The 26778-nt window shown below is 43.6% G+C and overlaps 1 protein-coding gene across 2 annotated transcripts in view; it reads right to left on the bottom strand.

The window, feature by feature from the left end:
- The window catches only part of LOC135542196 (E3 ubiquitin-protein ligase TRIM62-like), a 46725-nt gene extending 27706 nt beyond the window's left edge, over window positions 1–19019 (bottom strand). For both annotated transcript variants that reach the window (XM_064968967.1, XM_064968968.1), the window contains exons 1-2: window positions 18826–19019; window positions 17440–17985 (exon numbers count right to left, since the gene is read on the bottom strand). In XM_064968967.1, the coding sequence (XP_064825039.1) occupies window positions 17440–17847 (408 nt within the window). In that variant the 5' untranslated portion in view covers window positions 17848–17985; window positions 18826–19019. The remainder of the gene's footprint in view (window positions 1–17439; window positions 17986–18825) is intronic.
- Window positions 19020–26778: the final 7759 nt, after the last annotated feature.

Genomic DNA, 26778 nt, shown 5'->3' with positions numbered 1-26778 from the left:
GAGTGGAGGGGTTGGGGTGTGAGGCTGTAGAGCAGTAACGAGGACTCCTATCAAGAGCACGTCTAATTAAATCATCTGGAGCTAATCACGGACACAGGGAATTACAGGAGATAATGGCCCAGACTAGCTCTGAACAATGGCCTGTAATCTGGGCTGCTAAATCCCAGACTAATCAGGAACGCACAGCTCAGAGCCTCAGGGCTGGGCAGGGGTTCTGCGGCTGTCTGACCACACACACACACACACACAATGCAGCTCAATACTAATTACATTGTGGAAATGCTTACTACTCAGGCTGCACTAAAGAGAACTAAAGGAGGGGTATGTATAGGCAACCACGGCCTTCCTAGTAGCCCACTAGACTAGTATTTAATATCAACTCTGTACTCAAGATTATGGGGTTGTCGCAAATTATCAAATAATCACCATGTAAAACAGATTTCCTTGCGGATGTGGACAGCAACATTGTGTTAGGAAGAGCTGATTTCCCTGCAGAATTACACCGACTGGTGTACATGCAGGGATTGAGGATAAGACCCCTAAGCTGTCAAAGTCAGGAGACAGCACTTCCCCTTTCATAGCGAGGCAGACATGACCTGCAAATCCTCCTCCTGCACATATACCACTCCCCAGGCAGTCTGGCAGCTAGCTAAATAAAAGGTTAAATGTAAAAATAAAATAAAAACAAGGGCCTACGGGGACAGGGTGGGAGCAGCATGGTCTGACTTCAAGGCTATATCAACATCATTACACAAAACTGAAACTAAGGTATTCCACTGCATCAACTAGGTTAATTGGCAGAAATTAGCTTATATGACCCTAATTTCATTGGCCTATTTCTTCCTGCGTTCTTAGACATTTTACAGCTTATTGTAAAAGAGGGAGTGAGTTGGGCTGTAATAAAAACAGATGCAGGGACCTAAGAAAGCACACGAGAGAAGAAGAAACAAACAGCCAACACTGGTGAGGGCACAAGACTCCAAATCGGGAACACTGGAGTGACCCAATGCAAATCTCCAACTAAGTAAATTAGGGATGCACGATATCAGCAACAACAACAAAAGCACAGCGGAATTGGCCGATATAAGCTAAAAATGGCAATATCAGCATTGGCTCGATGTCTAGTTTAACGCCGATGTGCAAAACCGATGTCAAAGTTGACGTGCATACCTACATAACGTAGCTTTATGACATAATGACGCCACGAAGAATACAGCGCTACACGTGCAACACAGCATTCCTAACCTGGCTCACAATGTCTGCTGTGTGGATCTATTTTGACATTTCAAAGGAAGATAACAGAAAGGCCATATGCAACGTTTGTGCTGCTATTATTTCCTGAGGGGAGAAAGTGAAATCTTTCAAAACAACAAACCTAATTACTCATTTGAAGGTGCATCACCCCCAGATGTTCAGCAACTACTTAGAACAAAAGCAGGAAAAAAACTAACACTGCCAACAACTAAACGAGTTCAAGTCGAGCAGTCATTTGAAAGAGTAAGAACATTTCAGCGAGACAACTCAAAGGCCAAATCCATGAATGAATTCCAGATAATGGAATTTATTGCCCTTGACAAGCAATCGTTCTCTGTTGTGGATGATGTTGGCTTTCGCCGACTGGTCGAGCCCCTCGAGCCCCGGTACACATTACCAAGTAGGCGCTATTTTTCAGATGTTGCCCTACCGGAGTTACACAGTATTGATGAAACGCACATCCATGAGCTACCCGTTATGGGTGTCACAGCTAGCTATTAGCTTCACGACTGACATTTGGACCAGCGACGTCAGCCCCATGGGCATGCGGAGTCTGACAGCACGGTGGGTCGACGAGGATTTCGAACTGAGGAAAGATTTATTGCATGCTCAAGAATGTGCTGGTTTCCATTCCGCTGCTGCCATTTCAATGGCATTTGAGACGTTTGAAACATGAACACACTCCGAGCTCCATTCGAACAACTGACTGGAGAAATAAGCTCATCAACTGCGTCTGAAGCAGACGTGACACCCTCTGTCATGACAGTGAAATGCCTGCTCAACAAAACTTCCAAAACAGACTGTGGGGTTAAAACTGGCAAAAGTACTTTACTAGAGACTGTGAACATGCTATTCGGTGGCATTCTCTCTGAGCCTCTAATGTGTCGCCACCATGCGCAATGCTAGGTACAAGGACCGCTACTTTGATGCAGACAAGAAACAGGGTTTACGTGAAATGTTGTTAGAGACACAGCAGGACAAGATGGAAACAGACACAGTGCCCACCGAGGAAGAGAGGTCACTGACAGACAGAGCTGAAACGTCACTGATCGACATGTATGATGAAATCCTGGTTGAGAATGAAACGACTGAACAAATTAACAATGAAACAGCACAGTAAGTAAGTGAAAGAAAAAGGTTTTGATTATGTTTAACTGGTAATGGGGACTTGCAGAACGTAAATGTCAAGAAAATACCTTTTTTGGTCAGTTGTGTGTGTCCATTTAACTGTACTAGAAAGCTTTAAAAAAACATCTAAAATTAAAAATATCTGTTATTGATATCAGTTTTTGGGAAGGAAAATATCGGATATAGGTATCGGCCAAAAATGTCATATCGGTGCATCCCTACAGTAAATGCAAAACCCCAAAAATCTACTGCAACAGTCAACGTATAATCTCAACACCTCAATTCAGTACCACTGTGTTATAAAAAGACAAATGTGCAGTGACATGAAGAGTGGGAGGAGGTGGATGAGCTAGTCATAGTCGGATGCGGGAAGTCTAGTTTAATGCACAACAGATGAAGCAACATCCAACTCGTCCACTGGGGTTCCGCTAGTGGAATGAATTGAAAGCCAATGATATTGCGCCAAATACAAACCAACAGAAATCTCAGAAATCTAATTTCTCAAACATACAAGTATTATGCACCATTTTAAAGATAAAATTCTTATTAATCCAGCCACAGTGTCTGATTTCAAAAATGATTTACAGCGAAAGCTCCAAACGATTATGTTAGGTCACCACCAACTCACAGAAAAACCCTGCCATTTTTCCAGCCAAAGAGAGGAGTCACAAAAAGCACAAATAGAGATAAAATTAAATCACTAACCTTTGAAGATCTTCATCAGATGACACTCATAGGACTTCATGTTACACACAATACATGTATGTTTTGTTCAATAAAGTGCATATTTATATCCCAAAATCTCATTTTACATTGGCGTGTTATGTTCAGTAGTTCCAAAACATGCAGTGATTTTGCAGAGAGCCACATCAATTCACAGAAATACTCATTATAAATGTTGATGAAAATGCAAGTGTTATGCATGGAACTTTAGATACACTTCTCCTTAATGCAACCGTTGTGTCAGATTTGTAAAAAAAAAAATACAGAAAAAGCATAATCTGAGTACGGCGCTCAAAGCCAAAACCAGCCAAAAGAAATATCCGCCATGTTGGGCAGTTAAACATTAGTCAGAAATAGCATTATAAATATTCACTTACCTTTGATGATCTTCATCAGAATGCACTCCCAGGAATCCCAGTTCCACAATAAATGTTTGATTTGTTTGATAAAGTTCATAATTTATGTCCATACACCTCCTTTTGTTAGGGCGTTTGGTAAACAAATCGAAAAGCGCGTGCAACTTCCATCGGAAAGGTCGGATGAAAATTCCAAAAGGTTATATTACTGGTCATAGAAACTATGTATAGAATCAATCTTTAGGATGTTTTTATCATAAATGTTCAATAATGTTCCAACCGGAGAATTCCATTGTCTGTAGTAAAGCAATGGAACGAGAGTTACCTCTCATATGAATGCGCGTGACTGACATCGAGGCTGCTGCCAGACCGCTGACTCATTCCCCTCTCATTCAGCCCCCCTTCACAGTAGAAGCCTAAAGATGGTTGACATCTAGTGGAAGCCTTAGGAAGTGCAAAATAACCCTCTGTGAATTCGATAGCGGCTGAGTTCAAAAACTACAAACCTCAGATTTCCCACTTCCTGTTTGGATTTTTTCTCAGGTTTTTGCCTGCCATATGAGTTCTGTTATACTCACATACATCATTCAAACAGTTTTAGAAAATTCAGAGTGTTTTCTATCCAATACTAATAACAACAATAATAATATGCATATATTAGCATCTGGGACTGAGTATGAGGCAGTTTGCTCTGGGCACACTTTTCAACCAAAAGTGAAAATGCTGCCCCCTATCCCAAAGTTAAATGACTTGTTGTATGATTAGTCTGCTGGCATGGTCATCTGACATAGCAAAAGGTTAATAACACCTGTACTTTCTAGGTGGGTTTACACAAACCTCTTGTAGAAACTCCCCATCTCACTTTGGGAGCCCTCAGCAGAGCTTCACTAAGCAAGCAGCTTCAGTGGTAGCAGCAGTAACAAGGGAAATAGGCTAGAAGCTAATACATCTATCCCTGGATGAGGAGGTTAGGTTTGTATGCATCCTCTCTTAAAAATGCTCAACTGTTAATGGTGGGCTGCGACGTGTCAAGGGGAAATGTATCATTATTTAATTAATTACTCAAATTGATTTGGCCAAGTGCAACTGCACTCTCTGTTCAGTGCGCTCTCTTCTTAGCAGCAGTGCCTCTGTTCTGTTTGGCATCTGCACGAGTGGGAGGGAGATGTGCGTGTGCCTCGTGGTTTACCAGATCTTTTTTTCAGCAGTTTTCCGGAAGATCGCTCCGCAACCCACACGCTGCAGCGCTGTCGTTCAGCAGCAGATGATCCGCTCTCAGCCACTGACTTGTCATTCCCACCCCACTCGGCATTACTCACCGCTGTCATCGAATTGACTCAAGCTAGCCACAAGTTCTGAGTGAGCTCAATCGTCATGAAATGCAAATAAAGCGGCGAGTTTCTCGCTATTGGTTTCATACACACTTGGAGAAATAACGAGGAGCGCCGGCAATGTGTTTTGTGCGGGGAAGCGCTTAGTAATGAGTTTCTCAAAACGAACAAATTAAAACAACACGTGCTGACCAAACATCCCCAGCATGACGGTAAACCCGGGTAGTTCTTCCAGAACAGGGCAGAATGCTTCAGGAAACAGGAAACTTCAACAATGGAAGAGTAAGTCAGCTAGCAAGGCATGGTCATCATTTTAGAACAGGTGATGATGATGATGATGATGATATTGTAAGCAGAAGTAAGGGAGTACTCGCTCTCATCATAGTTGATTTGTGTTCCCCCGTTAAAACAATCCCCTTGTACAACAGCTAACGTTAACGTTCACCAAAGCAAGCAAGCTAGCTACGGAGTGCAACCCTAAGTAACAGTACAGATTAAGTGAGCGGGTGTTAACAAGCATGGTTTGGCGGGTCATATTTCGGAGGACGAATGACTTTCAACTCTCCCGAACCTGTTGGGGAGTTGCAGCGATAAGACAAGATTATAAATCACAAAAAGTGGGTAGGAAAAAAATAAAAAGTACAGAAACAAACTCAATGCTGAGCATGACCATATAAGGTAACAAAGTCCAGAATATATCTGCTTGTTGAAAACTTCAACCAGCCACACACCTCTCACCTCATGTCTTTTCTGATCCACATCTGTGTGATGTGATCAGATTATTGAAGTTCATAATGAAAAATGATGTGTTGTATTTTAACAGCAACAGTTCCAACCTAGAATTTTTTTCAACAATCATTTCTACAGCAAGATGTACAGTAGGCCTGATCATTTTCATCTGTATTGTTACTTAGGGTTGCACTATATAAAACTAGGCCTGTGTGTTTGTTTCCTGTTAGACATCGGTGTGATCAATCAGTTTATTCCCGTTTAGAATTAAAACGCATTGTATTTAACAGCAACAGTTCCAACCAAGACAGATATGTAAGAGTGTTTTTAATGGGGAACAATAAAACATTAATCTATTTATATGGGTATTTCATTTCATTGTTATTTGTTTTTGTCTATATTATATTTGTTTTAGGCAGAAGGGGCAATGAAATGTACCCATATTTACATATAGTTGCATGTTTTCATGAGCTTGGGTCCTAGGAAAACACAGAATTTCTCATTTGGGTCTAATAGGATATGACCGGTCTGCCTTTCGCATGGCCCCGTTTCCACATGAACGCAACCGCGCTCCCTCTCTGCGATGCCACCCTGACTGACTGCCAATTCACTCAAACTCATTTGCTAGTGAGCTAGAAGAAGAAAAACCTGTCTGGCTCTGGGAACCACCTTTCTCAGAAGAATGATATAAAATGAGCTATGTAATAAAGAGCATATGGCGGGAATTAGGAGGAAAAATAAGGACGGGATTTAAAGGGAGCGAGAAAGTAAATGAGAGCGAGAGAGAGAGTGCTGGAGCGGACTGGGGCAGGACACAGGAGAATTGGTAGCCATAGGTGCCCTTGAAATTGCCTGACTCATTACTGCAGCAATGGGACTGTGTGTGGAAAGGGAGCTCAGAGAGAGCCGACAGAGTGAGAGAGACAGAGAGAGCCGACAGAGTGAGAGAGCCGACAGAGTGAGAGAGCCGACAGAGTGAGAGAGCCGACAGAGTGAGAGAGCCGACAGAGTGAGAGAGCCGACAGAGTGAGAGAGCCGACAGAGTGAGAGAGCCGACAGAGTGAGAGAGCCGACAGAGTGAGAGAGCAGACAGAGTGAGAGAGCCGACAGAGTGAGAGAGCCGACAGAGTGAGAGAGCCGACAGAGTGAGAGAGCCGACAGAGTGAGAGAGCCGACAGAGTGAGAGAGCCGACAGAGTGAGAGAGACAGAGAGAGCCGACAGAGTGAGAGAGACAGAGAGAGCCGACAGAGTGAGAGGGACAGAGAGAGCCCTGGTTAACCCCTGGAGGGACACTTCAAAGGCCCACATGCTCCTCTTGTTCCACTGCTTCAAACACCACACAGTGGAGCAGATAAGAGGAAAAATGGTAACGCATTGTCATGCTTAACCTCCGTGTTCTGGACCAGATAAGGATGAAATGATAACTGTGGATATGGCAGGTCTAACGGAGAGTGGAATACAGGAGTTCCCTTTAACTGACAGATCTTGCTGGAGGTTGAGCTCTATGGTACACCAACAGACACTCCCAGGATAGAAAACCACGGAGCCATTGGAGACTTTGCTAAAGCAAATAGATGTGCTGTACCCTCTCCCACAGCCTCCTGCGCATTCCTAAAAATAACGTCTCTGGAGCTCAGTTAGTCTCCAAACACGTCCCTGTATGCATAAGTAACCAGGGGCTACAGAACACTTTTCCTCTAGTCGGGGTTTCTTATCACCGCTGTCTGTCTAATGACAAGTGGAGCAGAAAGAGGTCCATGTCCTGGGGCCACTGGAAAGCAGGCAGAGGCTCTCTCTCTAACCTCAAACTCTCCTGTCCCAGTCCTAGGCTGCTGTGCTGTTTGTTGCTAATTGGCTACTTGCCAAACTTTTCATTATTTACTATTAATAACCATTTAAACTCTGCATTTAACCAAATTTACCAACGTCTTAGTTTTTTTCGTTCAACTTTTTTACCCCGGACGCTTTATCTGGACATGCTTCTGCAGGACCTCCACCAGCCGAAAAAGCTAAGTAGCAACATTAACTCTATGCCATCTAATTGCAGTCACTGTACTCACAATATGCACAACAACTATCACCTCATGGTGAGGATAGCAGAGTTGCAAGCCCAGCTTCAGACGCAATCGTTAGGAAAGGGCGATTTAAGTGTAGGAAAGATGAAACAGCGTCTGTCACCAGTAAGTACAGATAGTAGTATAAATCAGCCCACAAAGTCCTCGCAGCCGGACACTTTTCTCAAGGCTTCATTCAGCCGACAAACTTTCAACCGGTTCTCCCCATTAAGCAACGAGTCGGAGTCAGAGGCCGAGCCTTCTCAGGTCTCTCCTCCACCCGTTACGGGGTGTGAGCCGCAGAAGCCACCCACCATTAGCTATGACAAATTGAAAACCCTAGTCATTGGCGACTCCATTACCCGCAAAATTAGACTTAATGAATCATCCAGCAATCATGCACTGTTTACCAAGGGGCAGGGCTACTGACGTAACTGCTAATCTTAAGATGGTGCTGGATGAGGCTAAAATTGGTGTGTAGAGAGTATAGGGATATTGTTATCTACGTCGGCATCAACTATGTTAGGGTGAAACAGTCAGAGGTCACCAAGCGCAACATAACTTCAGCGTGTAAATTAGCTAGTAAGACGTGTCGGTATCGAGTAAATGTCTCTAGCCCCCCTCTCAGTCCTAGCTGGAGGGGTGCTCTCATCTTATCTATCAACATAGACAGGGCTCGAACTCCTCTAGCTCCACAATGAGATGGGTTGCAGGCCAGGCAGCAGGCTGTTAGCCAGCTTGCCAGCTTAGTGGAGTCTGCCGCTAGCACAATCAGTATAGTCAGCTTAGTTTTCCCCATTGAGACAGTGTCTGTGCCTCAATCTAGGTCAGGAAAATCTAAACATGGCGGTGTTCACTTTAGCAATCTCACTGGAATAAAGACCTCCATCCCGGTCATTTAAAAAATTGAACAAATATATAAAAAAAGAGACTGATTATACCTTACAAAATAGGACTACTTAATGTTAGATCCCTCATATCCAAGGCACTCGGTCAATTAACTAATCACTGATCATAACCTTGATGTGATTGGCCTGACTGAAACATGGCTTAAGCCTGATGAATATAATGAATTAAATGAGGCCTCTCTTCCAGGTTACACTAGTATCTCCCACACATCCTGCAAAGGTGTTGCTTACATTTTTTACAGCAAATTTCTATTGAAAAATAAATAAAATAAACTGCTTTTCATTTTATTAGCTTCAAGTCATTAAATCTAAACAACCTACCCAAGCACTGCTATATCCTTGAAATCCTATCAGACCTTGTAGTCATGGCACATAATATTCAACATTTTTGGTGACTTCAATATTCACACGGAGAAGTCCACAGACCCACTCCAAAAGGCTTTCGGAGCAATTATCTATTCAGTGAGTTTTGTCCAACATGTATCCGGATGTACACATTGCCACAGTCATAACCTGGATCTCGTTCTGACCCGTGAAATAAATATTGTGGATCTAAATGCTCTTCCTCATAATCCTGGACTATCGGACCACCATTTTATTACATTTGCAATCGCAACAAATAATCTCCTCAAACCCCAACCAAGGATTGTCAAAAGCAGCGCTATAAATCGGACAACCCAAAGATTCCTAGATGACCTTCCAGTCTTCCTCCACCTACCCAAGGACGTCGGAGTACAAAAATCCATTAACCACCTAACCGAGGATTTAAATGGAATCTTGCGTAATACCCTAGATGCAGTTATACATCTAAAACAAAAACATTTGTCACAAGAAATGAGCTCCCTGGTATTCAGAAAATACCAGAGCCCTGAAGCAAGCGTCCAGAAAATTGGAACGGAAATGGAGCACCACCAAACAGAAAGTCTTCCGACTAGCTTGGAAAAGATAGTTCCGTGCAATATCGAACAGCCCTCACTGCTGCTCGATCAGCCTAATTTTCCAACCTGATTGAGGAGAATAAAAACAAATAAAAAAATGTATATTTGATACTGCCGCAAATCTAACTGAAAAGCAGCATTCCCCAAGAGAGGAGGGCTTTCACTTGAGCAGTGATGAACTCATGAATTGTTCGACGAAAAGATCATGATCATTAGAAAGAAAATGACTCCTCTTTGAATATGTTTATTGCTCAAAAACTCAGTGGTCCTGCGTCTCCCCTGGACTGCCAGGCCATAAGATCAATGGAGACACTGGAGTTTTTTAATCCTGTATATCTCCAAACATTCATGAAAATAGTCATGGCCTCAAACCCTTCCAGTTGCCTACTGGACCCTATTCCAACTAATCTACTGAAAGAGCTACTTCCTGTGCTTAGCCCTCCTATGTTGAACAAAATAAACAGCTCCCTATCCGCAGGATGTGTACCAAACTCACTGAAAGTGGCAGTAATAAGGTCTCTCCTGAAAAAAAAAAAATATATATATATATATATATATATCAAATCTCCCATTCCTCTCAAAAATGTTTGAAAAAGCTGTTGCGCAGCTACTCACTGCCTTCTTGAAGACAAATGATGTATCCGAAACGCTCCAGTCTGGTTTTAGACCCCATCATAGTACTGAGACTGCACTTGTGAAGGTGGTAAATTACCTTTTAATGACGTCAGACCAAGGATCTGCAGCTGTCCTTGTGCTCCTAGACCTAAGTGCCGCCTTCGACACCATCAATCACTATATTCTATTGGAAGCCTGTGTTTCAGATATAAGGAAGTGGATGGTGGCAAAATTTCACTTCTAAACTCGGACAAAACAGAGATGCTTGTTATAGGTCCCAAGAAACAAAGATATTTGCTGTCTGATCTGGTATGGCAGGTAGCCTAGGGGTTAGAGTGTTGGACTAGTAACCGAAAGGTTGCAAGATTGAATCCCCGAGCTGACAAGGTAAAGAATTGGTAATTCTGCCCCTGAATAAGGCAGTTAGCCCACTGTTCCACAGAAAATAAGAATTTGTTCTTAACTGGCATGCCTAGTTAAATAAAGGTAAAATAAAAATTAATCTTCATGGTTGTACAGTCATCTCAAAACTGAAGGACCGTGGCGCTACTCTGGACCCTGATCTCTCTTTTGACTTACATATCAAGAATATTTGAAGGGCAGCCCCCCCTCGTAACATTACAAAAATATATAACCGTTTGTCCAAAAATGATGCAGAAAAGATAATCCATGCTTTTGTCACTTCTAGATTAAACTACTGCAATGATCTACTCTCCGGCTACCCGGATAAAGCACAACTTCAGTCAGTGCTAAACACGGCTGCTAGAATCTTGATTAGAACAACAAAAAAGTTGATCATATTACTCCAGTGCTAGCCTCTCTACACTGGCTTCTTGTTAAGGCTAGGGCTGATTTCAAGGTTTTACCACCAACCTACAAACCATTGCATGGATTTGTTCCTACCCATCTCTCTGATTTGGTCCTGCGTTACATACCTACACATACTCTACGGTCACAAGACGCAGGCCTCCTTATTGTCCCTAGAATTTATAAGCAAACAGCAGGAGGCAGGTTTGTCTCCTATTGAGCAACATTTTTATGGAATGGTCTGTCAATCCATGTGAGAGACACAGACTCGGTCTCGACCTTTAACTCTTTACTGAAGACTCATCTCTTCAGTAGGTCCTAGTGCTCTTCCATGCCGTAATGTGCTGTGGCGTCCCTAGGAGGGGTGCTTCACTCGAGTGGGTTGAGTCACTGACGTGATCTTCCTGTCCGGTGTTGCTCGCGCGATGGATATCTTCGTGGACTATACTCAGCCTTATCTCAGGGTGGTATGTTGATATCCCTCCAGTGGTGTGAGGGCTGCGCTTTGGGGATGGGGTTATACCCTGTCTGGTTTGCCCTGTCGGACAGGGCCACAGGGTCCCCAACCCAGTCTCTATGCTGCAATAGTCTGTTCTGGGGGGCTAGGGTCAGTCTGTCCTATCTGGTGAAATTCTCCTGTCTTATCTGGTGTCCTGTGTGCTGCTGTTCTGCCTGCGGTTATGGAACCCTGACCGGTTCACCGGATGTGCTACCTTCTCTAGCGCCCTCTCTCTCCCCCTCTAGCGCCCTCTCTCTCCCCCTCTAGCGCCCTCTCTCTCCCCTCTAGCGCCCTCTCTCTCCCCCTCTAGCGCCCTCTCTCTCCCCCTCTAGCGCCCTCTCTCTCCCCCTCTCTGAATGCTAAGCTATGAAAAACCAATTGACATTTACTCCTGAGGTGCTGACCTGTTGCACCCTCTACAAGCACTTTGATTATTATTTGACCCTGCTGGTCATCTATGAACATTTGTAAATCTTGGAAGAACGATCTGGCCTTAATGGCCATGTACTCTTATAATCTCCACCCTGCACAGCCAGAAGAGGACTGGCCACCCCTCAGAACCTGGTTCCTCTCTAGGTTTCTTCCTTGGTTCCTGCCTTTCATGGGAGTTTTTCCTAGCCACCGTGCTTCTACATCTGCATTGTTTGCCGTTTGGGGTTGTAGGCTGGGTTTCTGTATAAGCACTTTGTGACATCTGCTGATGTAAAAAAGGGCTTTAGAAATGCATTGATTTGATCTGCAACCTAACAGACCACATCACAATTAAGGGACTGGCCTTAGTGATTCCAGTTTGTCGATATGGAGCAGAGACAAATGGGCCTAAAATAAAGTATTCAGACCTCTTCCCCTTTTCCACATTTTATTACAGTACATACAGCCTTATTCTAAAACTGACTAAATTATTTCCCCCACTCATCAATCTACACACAATACCCCATAATGACAAAGTGAAAACAGGTTTAGAATCTATTGATAATTTATTGAAAATAAATAACAAAAATAATTTATTTACATAAGTATTCAGACCCTTTGCTATGAGACTCAAAATTGAGCTCAGGTGCATCCTGTTTCCATTGATCATCCTTGAGATGTTTCTACAACTTGGAGTCCACCTGTGGTAAATTCAATTGATTGGACATGATATGGAAGGGTACACACCTAACACACCTATAATGTCTAATAGTTGACAGTGGATGTCAGAGCAAAAACCAAGCGATGAGGTTGAAGAAATTGTACGTAGAGCTCCAATACAGGACTGTGTCGAGGCACAACAGTTCTGCAGCATTGAAGGTCCCCAAGGATACAATGGCCTCCATCATTCTTAAATGGAAGAAGTTTAGAACCACCAAGACTCTTCATAGAACTGGCCACCAGGCCAAACTGAGCAATTGGGGGAGAAGGGCCTTGGTCAGGGAGGTGACCAAGAACCTGATGGTCACTCTGACAAAGCTCCCAGAGTTCCTCTGTGGAGATGGGAGAACCTTGCAGAAGGACAACCATCTCTACAGCACTCCACCAACCAGGCCTTTATAGTAGAGTGGCCAGACAGAAGCCACTCCTCAGTAAAAATGCACATGACAGCCCACTTGGAGTTTGCCAAAAGGCACCTAAAGGACTCTCAGACCATGAGAAACAAGATTCTCTGGTTTGATGAAACCAAGGGTCACATCTGGAGGAAACCTGGCACCATCCCTACAGTGAAGCATGGTGGTAGCAGCATCATGCTGACTTGCCTTGGTAAATAAAAGGTTACATTATTTTTTTTAAATATATTTTTAAAATGCTGTGGGGATGTTTCTCAGCAGCAGGGACTGGGAGACGAGTAAGGATTAAGGTTAGGATGAAAGTAGCAAGGTACAGAGAGATCCTTGATGAAAGCCTGCTCCAGAGTGTTCAGGACCTCAGACTGGGGCGAAGGTTCACCTTCCAACAGGACAACGACCCAAAGCACACAGCCAGGACAATGCAGGAGTGGCTCAGCCAGAGCCCGGACTTGAACCCGATCTAACATCTCTGGAGAGACCCGAAAATAGCTATGCAGCCCATCCAACCTAACAGAGCTTGAGAGGATCTGCAGAGAAGAATGGGAGAAACTCTCAAAATACAGGTGTGTCAAGCTTGTAGCGTCATACCCAAGACGACAAGGCTGTAATCTCTGCCAAAGGTACTTCAACAAAGTACTGAGTCAAGGGTCTGAATGCTTGATATTTCAGTTTTTATTTTTGCTTTATGATTATGGGGTATTGTGTGTGTATCTTGATGAGGGGGGGGGGGGACAATTTCATCCATTTTATAATAAGCCTGTAACGTAACACAATGTGGGGGAGTGGGGGAAAGTCATGGGGTCTGAATACTTTCCCAATGCCATGTCCAGCCAAACATTGCTTATGCTATCTCCCAGTCTGTTTCAGATGGCACTAACATGGAAAAAGATTGCACCATATTGCATCAAACAAAGCTGTCCACCCACAAACACTTCAATCAGAGATGCAATCCCAAAGACAAGAAGCCTCAATGGCCAGACTTCAATCTAATAAGGCTAAGTCAATGACCAACTAAACTAAACATTATTTCCAATTGTGTATTTGTAAAAGGGGTTGATCTGCTCTGAATAGTTGGGGAGATGTGATCATGCCAGCCATGCCCTCCTGTGTGAACAGAGGCACAAAGCTCCTCCTACGCAGAGTGCATTAGTTCCCTCTGAATCTCTGCTCCCTCAAGCAAATGGCAGAACTGACAACAAATCCTTCTCTATCCCCACCTTAATATCCTTTACATTGAAAAGCACATGCAGAAAGTGTGTGTGTGTGTGTGTTGGAGGACATGCCATCTACCACATTATAGATTTTACTGCAGCATGGATCCACAGGGGACAAGGATGACAATCTGCAGGAGCAAAGCCCCCTGACATCAGCAACAACAACCAACAAGACTGTTGGCCTGCCTGCCTGAGGTCAGAGCAGTGGAGTGCCAAGCTAAGGAGATTACACCCTCTTTCTCCCAGCCCAGAGCGTAGCTCCTGCCACAAGCCAACCAAAGCCCTGGCTGGGCTCATCTGTGGCCAGGGCCAGGCAAACAGACAGTAGACATCACTTATCTGGCTCAACATATAGGCTATTTTTAAAGCATTCAGTGCAACACCAAAATGTTTGCACCACTCCCTATGGTAAGTTGCAGCGTAAACAACAAGGTAACCAGAGACATTTTGCTCTATCCTCACAGTCTTCCAGTCGGGGAATGGGCAATACAGCGACAGTATAATGTAACCTAAAAGCAAGCAAAGCTGAGCAAATTACTGCTCCAAACTCTGCTTTTCAATTCACCTCTCAAAATACATCAATCTTTTAACGCAGGGCAGTAGAGCTGGTGAGTGAGTCAGTCAGTCAGCCTGAAGCTATTTTTCAGTGGTCCTGTATGGCTCAGTTGGTAGAGCATGGTGCGTACACTGCCAAGGTTGTGGGTTCGTTTCACGGGGAAACCCATACGGAAAAATGTATGCATGCATTACAACGCTGCTTTGGATATAAGCGTCTGCTAAGTATGTATTACAATAATAATAATTTCCTACTGGTGGCCTGTTGTACAGAGGAATGCTCTCTGAGAACCTCATGGAGCTTGCAGTGTCATTACAGCCAGAGAGAACAAAAGGAAGAAAGGTGTGTGTGTGTGTGTGACTACAGCAAATTCCATCCCACCCAGCAACATATCCCCTTAGGTCTCAGCTGGCAAAACCCTAGATCACTACCACTCGACAGAGACTTCCCACCTGGCACTTCAAGTGCCTTCTGAGTTGAACATTGCTCTTACTCAGAACGATCAGGGTTTGTGTTCAATGTGAACTTTGTACCCACAGCCAAAACCATTGAACAATGCATTTCATCAACCGTCCAACTGGTGTTAGTTTGCTAAAATCAGGGAAAGAAACAAAACTGAAAAGACAGAACATGTTTGCCAATAAGTCGAACAACATTCCTGTTCCTTTCGTTTCACTTTAACAAGAAATGACGACCTGAACACAAACACTTGAAACAGAAGTGTGCCAAACTCATAGGAGCCAAAAGTCACTTGTTTCCAATGGAGGCTATGGGTACCTCTCTTCTCTCAGAGTCCTGTAGATCTGGGCAGCTTCTTAACCTCCTGTCGTAATACTAAACGTCACAACAGTTGCTGTTGGAAAAGGCTCCAAGTTGAGAAACTGTCCAAGAATGTTGTACCAATTAATTCTGCATTGAGATTACACTGCTCTGACCTTTTTTCATGCTTCAAGGCAGCCTGGATAAACCTAGACAGACGGTTTTTGAGGCTTGTCGAGTTCAGTTCCCAGTTCATAATGGCTGCAAGCAGTCAGCAGCAAGTAGACTATTTCAATTGAACTCAGGGGAAGACGTTGTGAAATAGGGTACTACCTTCAACTCTCACGTACTCAACATGAATATATTAACAATAGGTTCTCTCTCCTCCCGAGTCAGACATAAGCAATATGGGGATAACATAAAGAACAGTCAGAGCCTGCTGCCGTCCCACAGATAGGCTTAATGCTTGTAGAATAAACGCGGGATTGAGGAAATGATTTCAAAAAGGGCACAAAGACATAAGAACCCAGGTCTGGTCATGCATTTTACAGCCACATGAATGTAGCACATTCTTCTTCTACTTCCCCTTCCAGACTCCCACCCGATACAAAGATTAGGGTATATTACACCATTTCCGTCATATTTCTTGACATCTTACCAGAGTCTAATTTAGCCCAATTTGCCAGTTAGGTACATATGTACTTGTCATTTAAACATTTTTTTAAATTCTGTGTATTTTAATATTTTCAAATAATGTGGCCTGAATCAATTAATTCTATTCGAAGTATTTGGAAGTATGTTCAAATAATTTCCTATAAATAGCCTTCTATTTGAATGCATTTTCAAATACTATTTTCAAATATCTGGGTTAAATGCACAAGAGTGAGTTTGAGTCCGTGTATTTTCAAATACTTTCCAAGAGTACTTCCAAATACATAACAATATTAAAACTACTTGTCATTTAAAATAAATAGCAAAATACTTACTTCCAAATGCCTTTGAAAGTAATGAAAATACCCTAAATAGTATCTGTTAGCTACTAGACTAACTGACCTTCACATCAAACCCAACACCATAAAAGTGTATGCAATTACATAGTACCCCCTTCCTAAAATACCCACTACACTGAGCAGCATAATTGGTGTTGCTATGCAAGACCGTGATACTGTAGTTCTTATCAGTAAGAAGATACTGTACTACCACATTCAATCCCTAAAGACTTTGTGTGTCAGTGTGAATTACTGCAGTAAGGAGATTGTGTAAACCTTTCAGACGAGTGCCCGAGTGTTGGTAAGCATAAGCCCTCAGGTCTGGTCCTTATCAGAGTGGTGTTGACCAACCACAGTGTGAATCAAGTGTTTCCGTTCAGCAGTATCACAACTAAGCTCTCGTCAGACAGTGGCTCGGGACAAAGAGTGGGTCTCTGTAGCTGCCTTGAGTGTTGACGGATTTAAGGGTTTAATACACAAAACAAATGGGATTGGACTTGTACTGTTAAGCATACTGTACTTCAATGGAGTGCAAAGAAAGAGAAGAGAACAGGATTAGGCTGACTGCTATGCCAGTGTTATGGGATTGGGTCTCTGTGGGACTAATCCAAGTGTTGAAGAAAAGGCTAACCGTATTAAATTGACACCAAGTATGTCGTAATATCTGCAACATCAAAGGAAAATAGATTGAATTGTTGCTCTATACCCCATCATTAGTCTATACAGAGATGCTATTTGGAATTTCAGACTACATTTGTAATGAAAATCTCATATGGCCTTATTCTACCGTTCTTTGTTACGCTGCCTGAGGGCAAAGACGGTGTGTTATTTTGCAAATCAATGGTTTGTCCTCCATCGTTTGGCAGAAAACTTTTGTATATCAACAAACTATTTACAATTTCTGTCTGTTCAACTCCATTTCCCCCTAATTCATCCCCTGGGCCCCGACTATGACCAACACTGTTACCACTAATAATTCTGGACACCTCAGGGTATGTACTGGAGGAAGAGAAGGGATGACCAGTCAAACCTACCTGTATCTCCTCGTAGGCCTCGTCAATAGTGGTGACCTGATGCTGCTCGTGTAAGGCTGGCTCGTCACAGAAGAAACACACCAGGCTCTTGTCGCTGAGGCAGAAAAGCTTGACCTTCTCGTGGTCCTTGCAGGGATAGGAGCTCCTCTGCGCGTTGAGGATGGCGTCCAGCGGGAAGGCTGAGTAGCGCTCCACGATGTTGGACAGCTTGAGGCTTGGGGAGAGAAGAGGGTCTGCGAAGGTCCTCCTGCACTCAGGACAGTCTCGTACACCGTGGGGCTCCTGTCTGCTCCAGTGCTCAGTGATGCACTTTCGGCAGAAATAGTGCTCACAGCCAAAACTGACAGGGTCCTGGTAGATACTCAGGCAGATGGAACACAGGAGCTCATCCTTCAGACAGCAAGCCATTTGCAAACACAGAGGTTGAGCTGCATTTAACTGCACACTGGCTATACTTTTTTAAGACAATGTTCTGGCTTGTGAGATCAACTCTTGACTGGCAGTTCTTTGACACCCACTTCAGAATCTTGGCCACTCTTGATTTTCCTGTATTTTGTGGGGGGGGACGCCATATCCATCAGAGCGCTATCCAACAAGCAGCAATTACACAATTGCACAATTATACAAAAAAAAATATTACATAAAACTAGGTCGCAGTTGTAAATGAGAACTTGTTCTCAACTTGCCTACCTGGTTAAATAAAACATTTAAAAATGTAAATGAAAACTACATCTGATAAAGGGATCGAGGGCACTGGCATTGCTGACTAGCACTAGGTGCAGTAAACCAGCTATCTTTGCCTTCATATATTGGTAAACAGTAACCAGCTGGTTGCTGGAACTTAGCTGTGATTTGACCAATTGTTAGGAAATGTGAACCACTGTCAATGCTATGGCATCTGTGTTCAATCAAAATGATAGATTTTTTTTAACAGCAGGTTACATTTTCCTTGTCTTCTAGCTACTAAGATGGAGTGTCGCTCACTAACTGCAGTATTTTTAACATTGATTTTGACGTTACCTGTCCTCCCTTCGACACTGGTCATATCTGCTAACAAGCTAGCTATGTTTCGAAGCTAGCCAGCTACGGCTAACGAATCGACATGTTTAGAAAAAAAGTGAGACAGCAACTCCATTTGCCATACAAACTTATTTAGTTAACGTTTGTTACCTGGGTATTTCTGTACTTTACTTCGCTTGTCAGCTAACTCACCGTTCATATTTTTCAGTTGTCAAACTGACAAACTAACATCAGCTGCTATCTAACGTTAATTGGCTACCTCGCGAGCTAGTTATAGCTAACGTTAGTTGCCTTGCTGGCCAGTTGGATTTGTAAACAATGCTAACATCTGCCTCCTCTATTGGGAAGATAATTTGACAAACTTACCTTAGCAAGTCTCCTTTGGTAACGTTACTTCAAATCAGGGTGCTTTCAACGCGACCCTGTCTGACCTTTACCAAAACAATCGAAGAAGACTGCTCCACATCAAATAAATCATTTCAGACAACCTCACTCACGGCATTGTTGTCACAGTGACAAGCACAACTCCTGAATTTCTGCTCAGGTCCCTTTCAGGAAGGAATAGAATACAGCAACACAGATAGAACAATGAGCCAGATATTTCACCGGATGTATAAATGTGAATCATCTGGTTGGTGTTTCCCATCACACCAAATATGGTGATTAGAGGAAGCCAATTGACCGGCAGTGGGAGAAAATATAACTAGATGGAGTTTGGCTTACATTCTGCACATTTTCTCATCGAAGAAACATTTGAACTCCATATAGTTTTCTGTTTCCAAACCTAGAGTGAGTCTATAACAAACAGAGTGGACTGCGTTTTGTATAACCTTTGCCTACGTTTTAAAAAGTGCGTTGTTTAGAAGGGCGAATTGAGTTAATGAACTTGCGCACTTTACAGAGTAGGCGTTGCTAACGGAAATATGATAATACATGCTAAGACACGCCAATAGGATCTCACTAACTCGTGTTTAGCGCTGCCCAATTCCTTGCTTGTTCTGCCCACTATGATTCATTTGCTCCCATTGGAACCGACAGGCTGTGGTCTATCTTGGATTAATTATAAAACATCTTTGACAGCAATCGCAAAAACGAACTGTTCTTCTTCTTCTTTGTTATCATGGCCTTCGCATATTTTGTTTGTGCATGCCGCCACCTACTGTGTGATAGTGCATGTTCAACCAAGTTACAATTGTGTTTTTATTTTAAATAAATAAATAACAATTCCACCACCAACCAAACCTAAACCTATAATAACACAATTGGGTTTTTTAAAATCTCAAACATTTTATAACTACTACTACCCAGTTACTTCTCTGCAGCTGCCACCTATACTCACTTAGAAAACCCACTACCCCATTCCACCACTTTGACCCTATTTGCTCCTTCACCATGCCAACTGCCTGGGATGATGGAACACCCCCACTAAACACACCCTGTAACTCTTCTGAAGTCAAATCTTGTATACCCAAATACTTTTCTTCTGGTGCCACCACAACATCTATTTTCTGTGATTTATGTTTCCTTTTCTTCGGTGTAGTTGATATTGTGTAGTTGGCCCAGCGTCGACCGGGTTAGGGGAGGGTTTGGCTGGCAGGGATGTCCTTGTCCCATCGAGCACTAGCGACTCCTGTGCATGCTGACACTGTCGCCAGGTGCACAGTGTTTCCTCCGACACATTGGTGCAGCTGGCTTCCGGGTTAAGTGGGCATTGTGTCAAGAAGCAGTGTGGCTTGGTTGGGTTGTGTTTAGGAGGTTGCATGGCACTTGACCTTTGCCTCACCCGAGTCTGTACAATATTTGCAGCAATGAGACAAGACTGTAACTACCAATTGGATGTCATGAAATTGGGGAGAAAAAGGGGTAAATAAAAAAAACATTAATTTAACAAACCGACCCTCTTTGGGTTCCCCTGTCCAGAAAAACAAATCAACTCCTCCACCTGTGCGAACTATGGGTGTCACACTGCCACATCAAAAGTTTTTGTTCAATCTGTGGTTGCTTATTCACATACACGTTATTTATTGTTGTTAAATGTGTGTTATCAATCATAAGTGATTATGTACATAGATTGCAGATGTTAACGCAAGTGCAGCAAAATGCTTGTGTTTCTAGCTCCAACAGTCCAGTAATACAAAATAATACACACATTATCCAAAAAGTAAAAAGAAAGAAATGAACAAAGATCACAACGAGCAATGTCTAAGTCTAGAACATAACTGTATCAAAGGCGGCTGGTGGGAGGAGCTATTGTAGGATGGGCTCGTTGTAATGCCTGTAATATCAATAATGGAACAGAGTCAAACATGTGTTCGATACCATTCCATTGATTCCATTCCATCCATTACAACGAGCCTGTTCTCCTACAGCTCCTCCCACCAGCTTCCTCATAACCTCCTGCCAAATATATGACCACATTAGAGACCTATATTTCCCACAGATCATACAGACCCCCAAAGAATTTGAAAACAAATCAAACATTGATATAATTCCCATATCTATTAGGTGAAATACCACAGTGTGCAATCACAGCAGCAAGATTTGTGGCCCCTTGCCATGAGAAAAGGTTAACCAGTGGAGCACAGACAACATTGGAAATACAACCTAATTTTATTTATGTTTATTTATTTTCTCTTTCATACTTCAGCCTATGGCGGCCTCTCTCAGTAGCAAGCCTATGCTCACCGAGTCTGTACATAGTCAAGGATTTTCTTAATTTGGGGTCAGTCACAGTGCTCAGGTATTCTGCCACTGTGTACTCTCTTTGTTTAGGGCCAGATGGCATTCCAATTTGCTCCGTTTTTTGGTTGATTCTTTCCAATGTGTCAAATAGTTTTGCTTTCTCATAATTTGGTTGGGTCTAAATGTGTTTCTGTTCTGGGGATCTATGGGCTCTGTGTTTGTGAACAGAGATGCAGAACCAGCTGGCTGAGGGGACTCTTCTCTAGGTTCATCTCTCTGTAGTTGAGGGCTTTGTGGTGGAGTGTGTGGGCAACACTTCCTTTTAGGTGGTTGTAGAATTGAACATCTCTTTTCTGGATTTTGGTATAGTCCTAGTTCTGCTCTGCCTGCATTTTTTTGGAGTCTTTCTTTCTTTCCCACAGACCTGCTGTTTCGACCTATGCATGCATGGCTATGAAAAGCCAACTGACATTGACTCATAAGCAATGTTCCTTCTAAGCTGTGCATGTGCACTGGCGCGCAGTAGTCCAGCTGCTCAGCTCCCCGGGACTGCTGCACAGAGCACAGAAGAATTATCAGCCCAGGGAGAGAAGCATGCAGTGGTGATTTAAGCATGTAAATCTTGGTAGGGCAAACAAAAACAAAAAAAAGCAAGCAAAGCCACTAAACAATACATGAATTGCACTATAACGGTGACAAACGGTGTCCACAAACTGTTAGGGCCTACATAAAGCTGTCCCAACAGCAGAGCTTTCCTTTCAGCACCAAGGAGTGAATCCTTACCACCAATACACCTGGCTATCAGCGGAGCCTTGTCTGGCAGCAAAACAGTTCATTCAGCCTCCTTTACTGCCTTTTAAAAAACATAGCTGATATGGCTGACTTTCTAAAAACAAATGTGTTCTTTATTGACAATTGAGATGTACAAACTCTGGCATAAAATGACAACGAGCAGATCACTTTGATTAAGACATTAATGAGCAAGTTAGGAAGGACATAGTCAATATAACTATTTGTTCAGCACTTTTGAAATGTACAGTGACAGAATTCAGAACATGGGCCATTCTTACGGTATTCTCCCTGTATACTGAGTCAGAACTGTAATATAAATTAAGGGGGCATACTATAAGCAGACAATGAAAGCTCTTACAATATTCAATGATTACATTTATCTAAAACAGGCTATAGGCTACATGTGCACCACCAAGTCAGAACAGTAGGCTATGTTATGAGGGGTAAAGGGACCAAATTATTAGGGTGAGGCACATGGGCTACTAACAGCTTACTACACAACATACACTTAGTATTACCTTCTTAGCTATGGTATACATATCTCCCTGGCATATTACATCATTTATGCAGCAGCATACAATACATTTTTGGACTCACCTTGTTGTGCTCACTTCAAATTCAATCCAATCAAATCAAATTTGACCAGGAAGATGGTGTGGCGATCTTTCTTGTGGGCAAATTTTGTCATCAAACTTTATCATCAAAGTCTGGCATTCTTTGGATTTATGGTGCTTTAAAAACAACTGGGAACTCTGAAAAAAACAAGGTTGGATAATGACATCAGTGTTCTTCAGGTTTGAGCTCTAGAAAGAGGCCTGGGCTCCCAGTTGTCTTCAACTCACTGAAGTCTGACATTTCCCCGTTTCGAGTTTTCAGTTGTTATGAACGCGGATTGACAGTATGGCCAATGTATTCAAACTTTTCAGGCCCATGGTGTTGAATATTTATCCTTTTAAGCTTGAAAAAGAGACCCGAACCCAGACTTGGACCACACACCCACTTAAATGGGCTCCAGAGTGGCACAGCGGTCTAAGGCTGTGCCACTCTGTGTTAGAGGCATCACTACAGACCCTGCTTCGATTCCAGGTTGAATCACAACCGGCTGTGTTTGGGAGCACATTTGGTCTAGTGTTGTCCGGGATAGGCCGTCTTTGTAAATAAGAATTTGTTCTTAACTGACTTGCCTAGTGAAATAAAGATAAAGCAAAAAAAGCTGAATAGCAAGCTAGTTTGCTTTGCAACGCTTGCAGTTAGCCACTGATTCCTCCCAAACCACTCATTGTTGAATTTGTGATTTCCAACATGTTGTTTAATGTTTATGTCCAATGGCCGATGACCACCGATACGGTTTATCTATAATTTCTCTTCATATGACAAGGATTGAAAAGGATTAGCCAGTAGATAGTCGACGTGATTCATGATGATGACTGCTTGTCATCGAGTTCCCAGTTTCCAGTAAATTTCGGTGTTCCTCAAGGTTCCGTTTTAGGACCACTATTGTTTTCACTATATATTTTACCTCTTGGGGATGTCATTCGAAAACATAATGTTAACTTTCACTGCTATGCGGATGACACACAGCTGTACATTTCAATGAAACATGGTGAAGCCCCAAAATTGCCCTCGCTAGAAGCATGTGTTTCAGACATAAGGAAGTGGATGGCTGCAAACTTTCTACTTTTAAACTTAGACAAAACAGAGATGCTTGTTCTAGGTCCCAAGAAACAAAGAGGTCTTCTGTTGAATCTGACAATTAATCTTAATGGTTGTACAGTTGTCTCAAATAAAAATGTGAAGGACCTCGGCGTTACTCTGGACCCTGATCTCTCTTTTGAAGAACATATCAAGACCGTTTCAAGGACAGCTTTTTTCCATCTACGTAACATTGCAAAAATCAGAAACTTTCTGTCCAAAAATGATGCAGAAAAATTAATCCATGCTTTTGTCACTTCTAGGTTAGACTACTGCAATGCTCTACTTTCCGGCTACCCGGATAAAGCACTAAATAAACTTCAGTTAGTGCTAAATACGGCTGATAGAATCCTGACTAGAACCAAACAAATTGATCATACTCCAGTGCTAGCCTCCCTACACTGGCTTCCTGTCAAGGCAAGGGCTGATTTCAAGGTTTTACTGCTAACCTACAAAGCATTACATGGGCTTGCTCCTACCTATCTCTCTGATTTGGTCCTGCCGTGCATACCTACACGTACGCTACAGTCACAAGACGCAGGCCTCCTTATTGTCCCAAGAATTTCTAAGCAAACAGCTGGAGGCAGGGCTTTCTCCTATAGAGCTCCATTTTTATGGAATGGTCTGCCTATCCATGTAAGAGACGCAAACTCGGTCTCAACCATTAAGTCTTTACTGAAGACTCATCTCTTCAGTGGGTCATATGATTGAGTGTAGTCTGGCCCAGGAGTGGGAAGGTGAATGGAAAGGCTCTGGAGCAACGAACCGCTTTTGCTGTCTCTGCCTGGCCGGTTCCCCTCTTTCCACTGGGATTCTCTGCCTCTAACCCTATTACAGGGGCTGAGTCACTGGCTTACTGGGGCTCTTTCATACCGTCCCTGGGAGGGGTGCGTCACTTGTGTGGGTTGAGTCACTGATGTGATATTCCTGTCTGGGTTGGTGCTAAATACGGCTGATAGAATCCTGACTAGAACCAAACAAATTGATCATACTCCAGTGCTAGCCTCCCTACACTGGCTTCCTGTCAAGGCAAGGGCTGATTTCAAGGTTTTACTGCTAACCTACAAAGCAGTACATGGGCTTGCTCCTACCTATCTCTCTGATTTGGTCAGAGATATTCCTGTCTGGGTTGGTGCTAAATACGGCTGAGTCACTGGCTTACTGGGGCTCTTTCATACCGTCCCTGGGAGGGGTGCGTCACTTGTGTGGGTTGAGTCACTGATGTGATATTCCTGTCTGGGTTGGCGCCCCCCCTTGGGTTGTGCCGTGGTGGAGATCTTTGTGCGCTATACTCGGCCTTGTCTCAGGATGGTAAGTTGGTGGTTGAAGATATCCCTTTAGTGGTGTGGACTGTACTTTGGCAAAGTGGGTGGGGTTATATCCCTCCTGTTTGGCCCTGTCCGGGGGTGTCTCCTGACCCCTCCTGTCTCAGCCTCCAGTATCGATGTTGCAGTAGTTTATGTGTGGGGGGGCTAGAGTCAGTTTGTTAGATCTGGAGTACTTCTCCTGTCCTATTCGGTGTCCTGTGTGAATTTAAGTGTGCTCTCTCTAACTCTCTCTTTCTCTCTTTCTTTCTCTCTCTCGGAGGACCTGAGCCCTAGGACCATGCCTCAGGACTACCTGACATGATGACTCCTTGCTGTCCCCATTCCACCTGGCCGTGCTGCTGCTCCAGTTTCAACTGTTCTGCCTTATTATTTTTGGACCATGCTGGTCATTTATGAACATTTGAACATCTTGGCCATGTTCTCTTATAATCTCCACCCGGCACAGCCAGAAGAGGACTGGCCACCCCACATAGCCTGGTTCCTCTCTAGGTTTCTTCCTAGGTTTTGGCCTTTCTATGGAGTTTTTCCTAGCCACCGTGCTTCTACACCTGCATTGCTTGCTGTTTGGGGTTTTAGGCTGGGTTTCTGTACAGCACTTTGAGATATCAGCTGATGTATGAAGGGCTATATAAATACATTTGATTTGATTTTGATTTGTCTAGCTTGATATGTAAGATTTTGAAAGTATGATGTTGACTTGATCAGTCCAAGCTACGGTAGATATAAAGTGATTTGGCGTAATATTTTCTGTGACCATGAGCCTTCTAATGTAACTCAATGGCAGCACCCAAGGGGCTTGAATTTTCGAGCTCTCCCCGTAGATTTTGTAGATGAGCGACAGAACACTAAATGCGGTCTATGACTAGGGTGGCTGGAGTCTTTCACAATTTTCAGGGCCTTCCTCTAACACCGCCTGGTATAGAGGTCCTGGATGGCAGGAAGCTTGACCCCAGTGATGTACTGCGCCATTTGCACTACCCTCTGTAGTGCCTTGCGATCAGAAAACAAGCAGTTGCCATACCAGGCAGTGATGCAACCAGTCAGGATGCTCTCGATGGTGCAGCTGTAGAACCTTTTGAGGATCTGAGGACCCATGCCAAATCTTTTCAGTCTCCTGGGGGGGAATAGGTTTTGTTGTGCCCGCTTCACGACTGTCATGGTAAAGGAGGTGCAGTGGCTTTTAGGGTTTGACAATTACTACCGGAGGTTTATCCGGGGTTTTGGGTAGGTGGTTGCTCCCATTACCTCACTGCTGAAGGGGGGGCCGGTGCGTCTGCGGTGGTCGGCTGAGGCGGACGGAGCATTTTTTTGCTTGAGTTCTCTGTTTACCGAGGCTTCCGTGTTGGCTCATCCGGATCCCTCTTTGGCATTCATGGTGGAGGTGGACGCATCCGAGGCTGGGATTGGAGCCGTGCTCTCACAGCGCTCGGGAGCGCCACTGAAGCTCTGCCCCTGGGCTTTCTTTTCGAGGAAGCTCAGCCCGGTGGATCGAAACTATGACTTGGGGGACCGGGAGTTGCTGGCTGTTGTAAAAGCTCTAAAGGTGTGGAGACATTGGCTTGACGGGGCTCAACACCCTTTCCTCATCTGGACTGACTGCTGTAATCTGGAGTACATCTGGGCGGCGAGGAGACTGAACCCTTGCCAGGTAAGGTGTGCTATGTTTTTCACCCTATTCAGATTTACAATATCGTATAGACAAGGTTCCCAGAACGCTAAGGCAGACGCACTGTCCCATCTGTATGATACAGAGGAGCGGTCCATTGATCCCACTCCCATACTTCCGGCTTCTTGTCTGGTGGCTCCAGTGGTGTGGGAAGTGGAC

The sequence above is a fragment of the Oncorhynchus masou genome, chromosome 6, assembly GCF_036934945.1.
Source record: "Oncorhynchus masou masou isolate Uvic2021 chromosome 6, UVic_Omas_1.1, whole genome shotgun sequence".
In the NCBI taxonomy this organism is placed as follows: domain Eukaryota; kingdom Metazoa; phylum Chordata; class Actinopteri; order Salmoniformes; family Salmonidae; genus Oncorhynchus; species Oncorhynchus masou.
The sequence above is the reverse complement of the archived record's forward strand: the minus strand, read 5'-3'. Positions and strand labels throughout refer to the sequence as shown.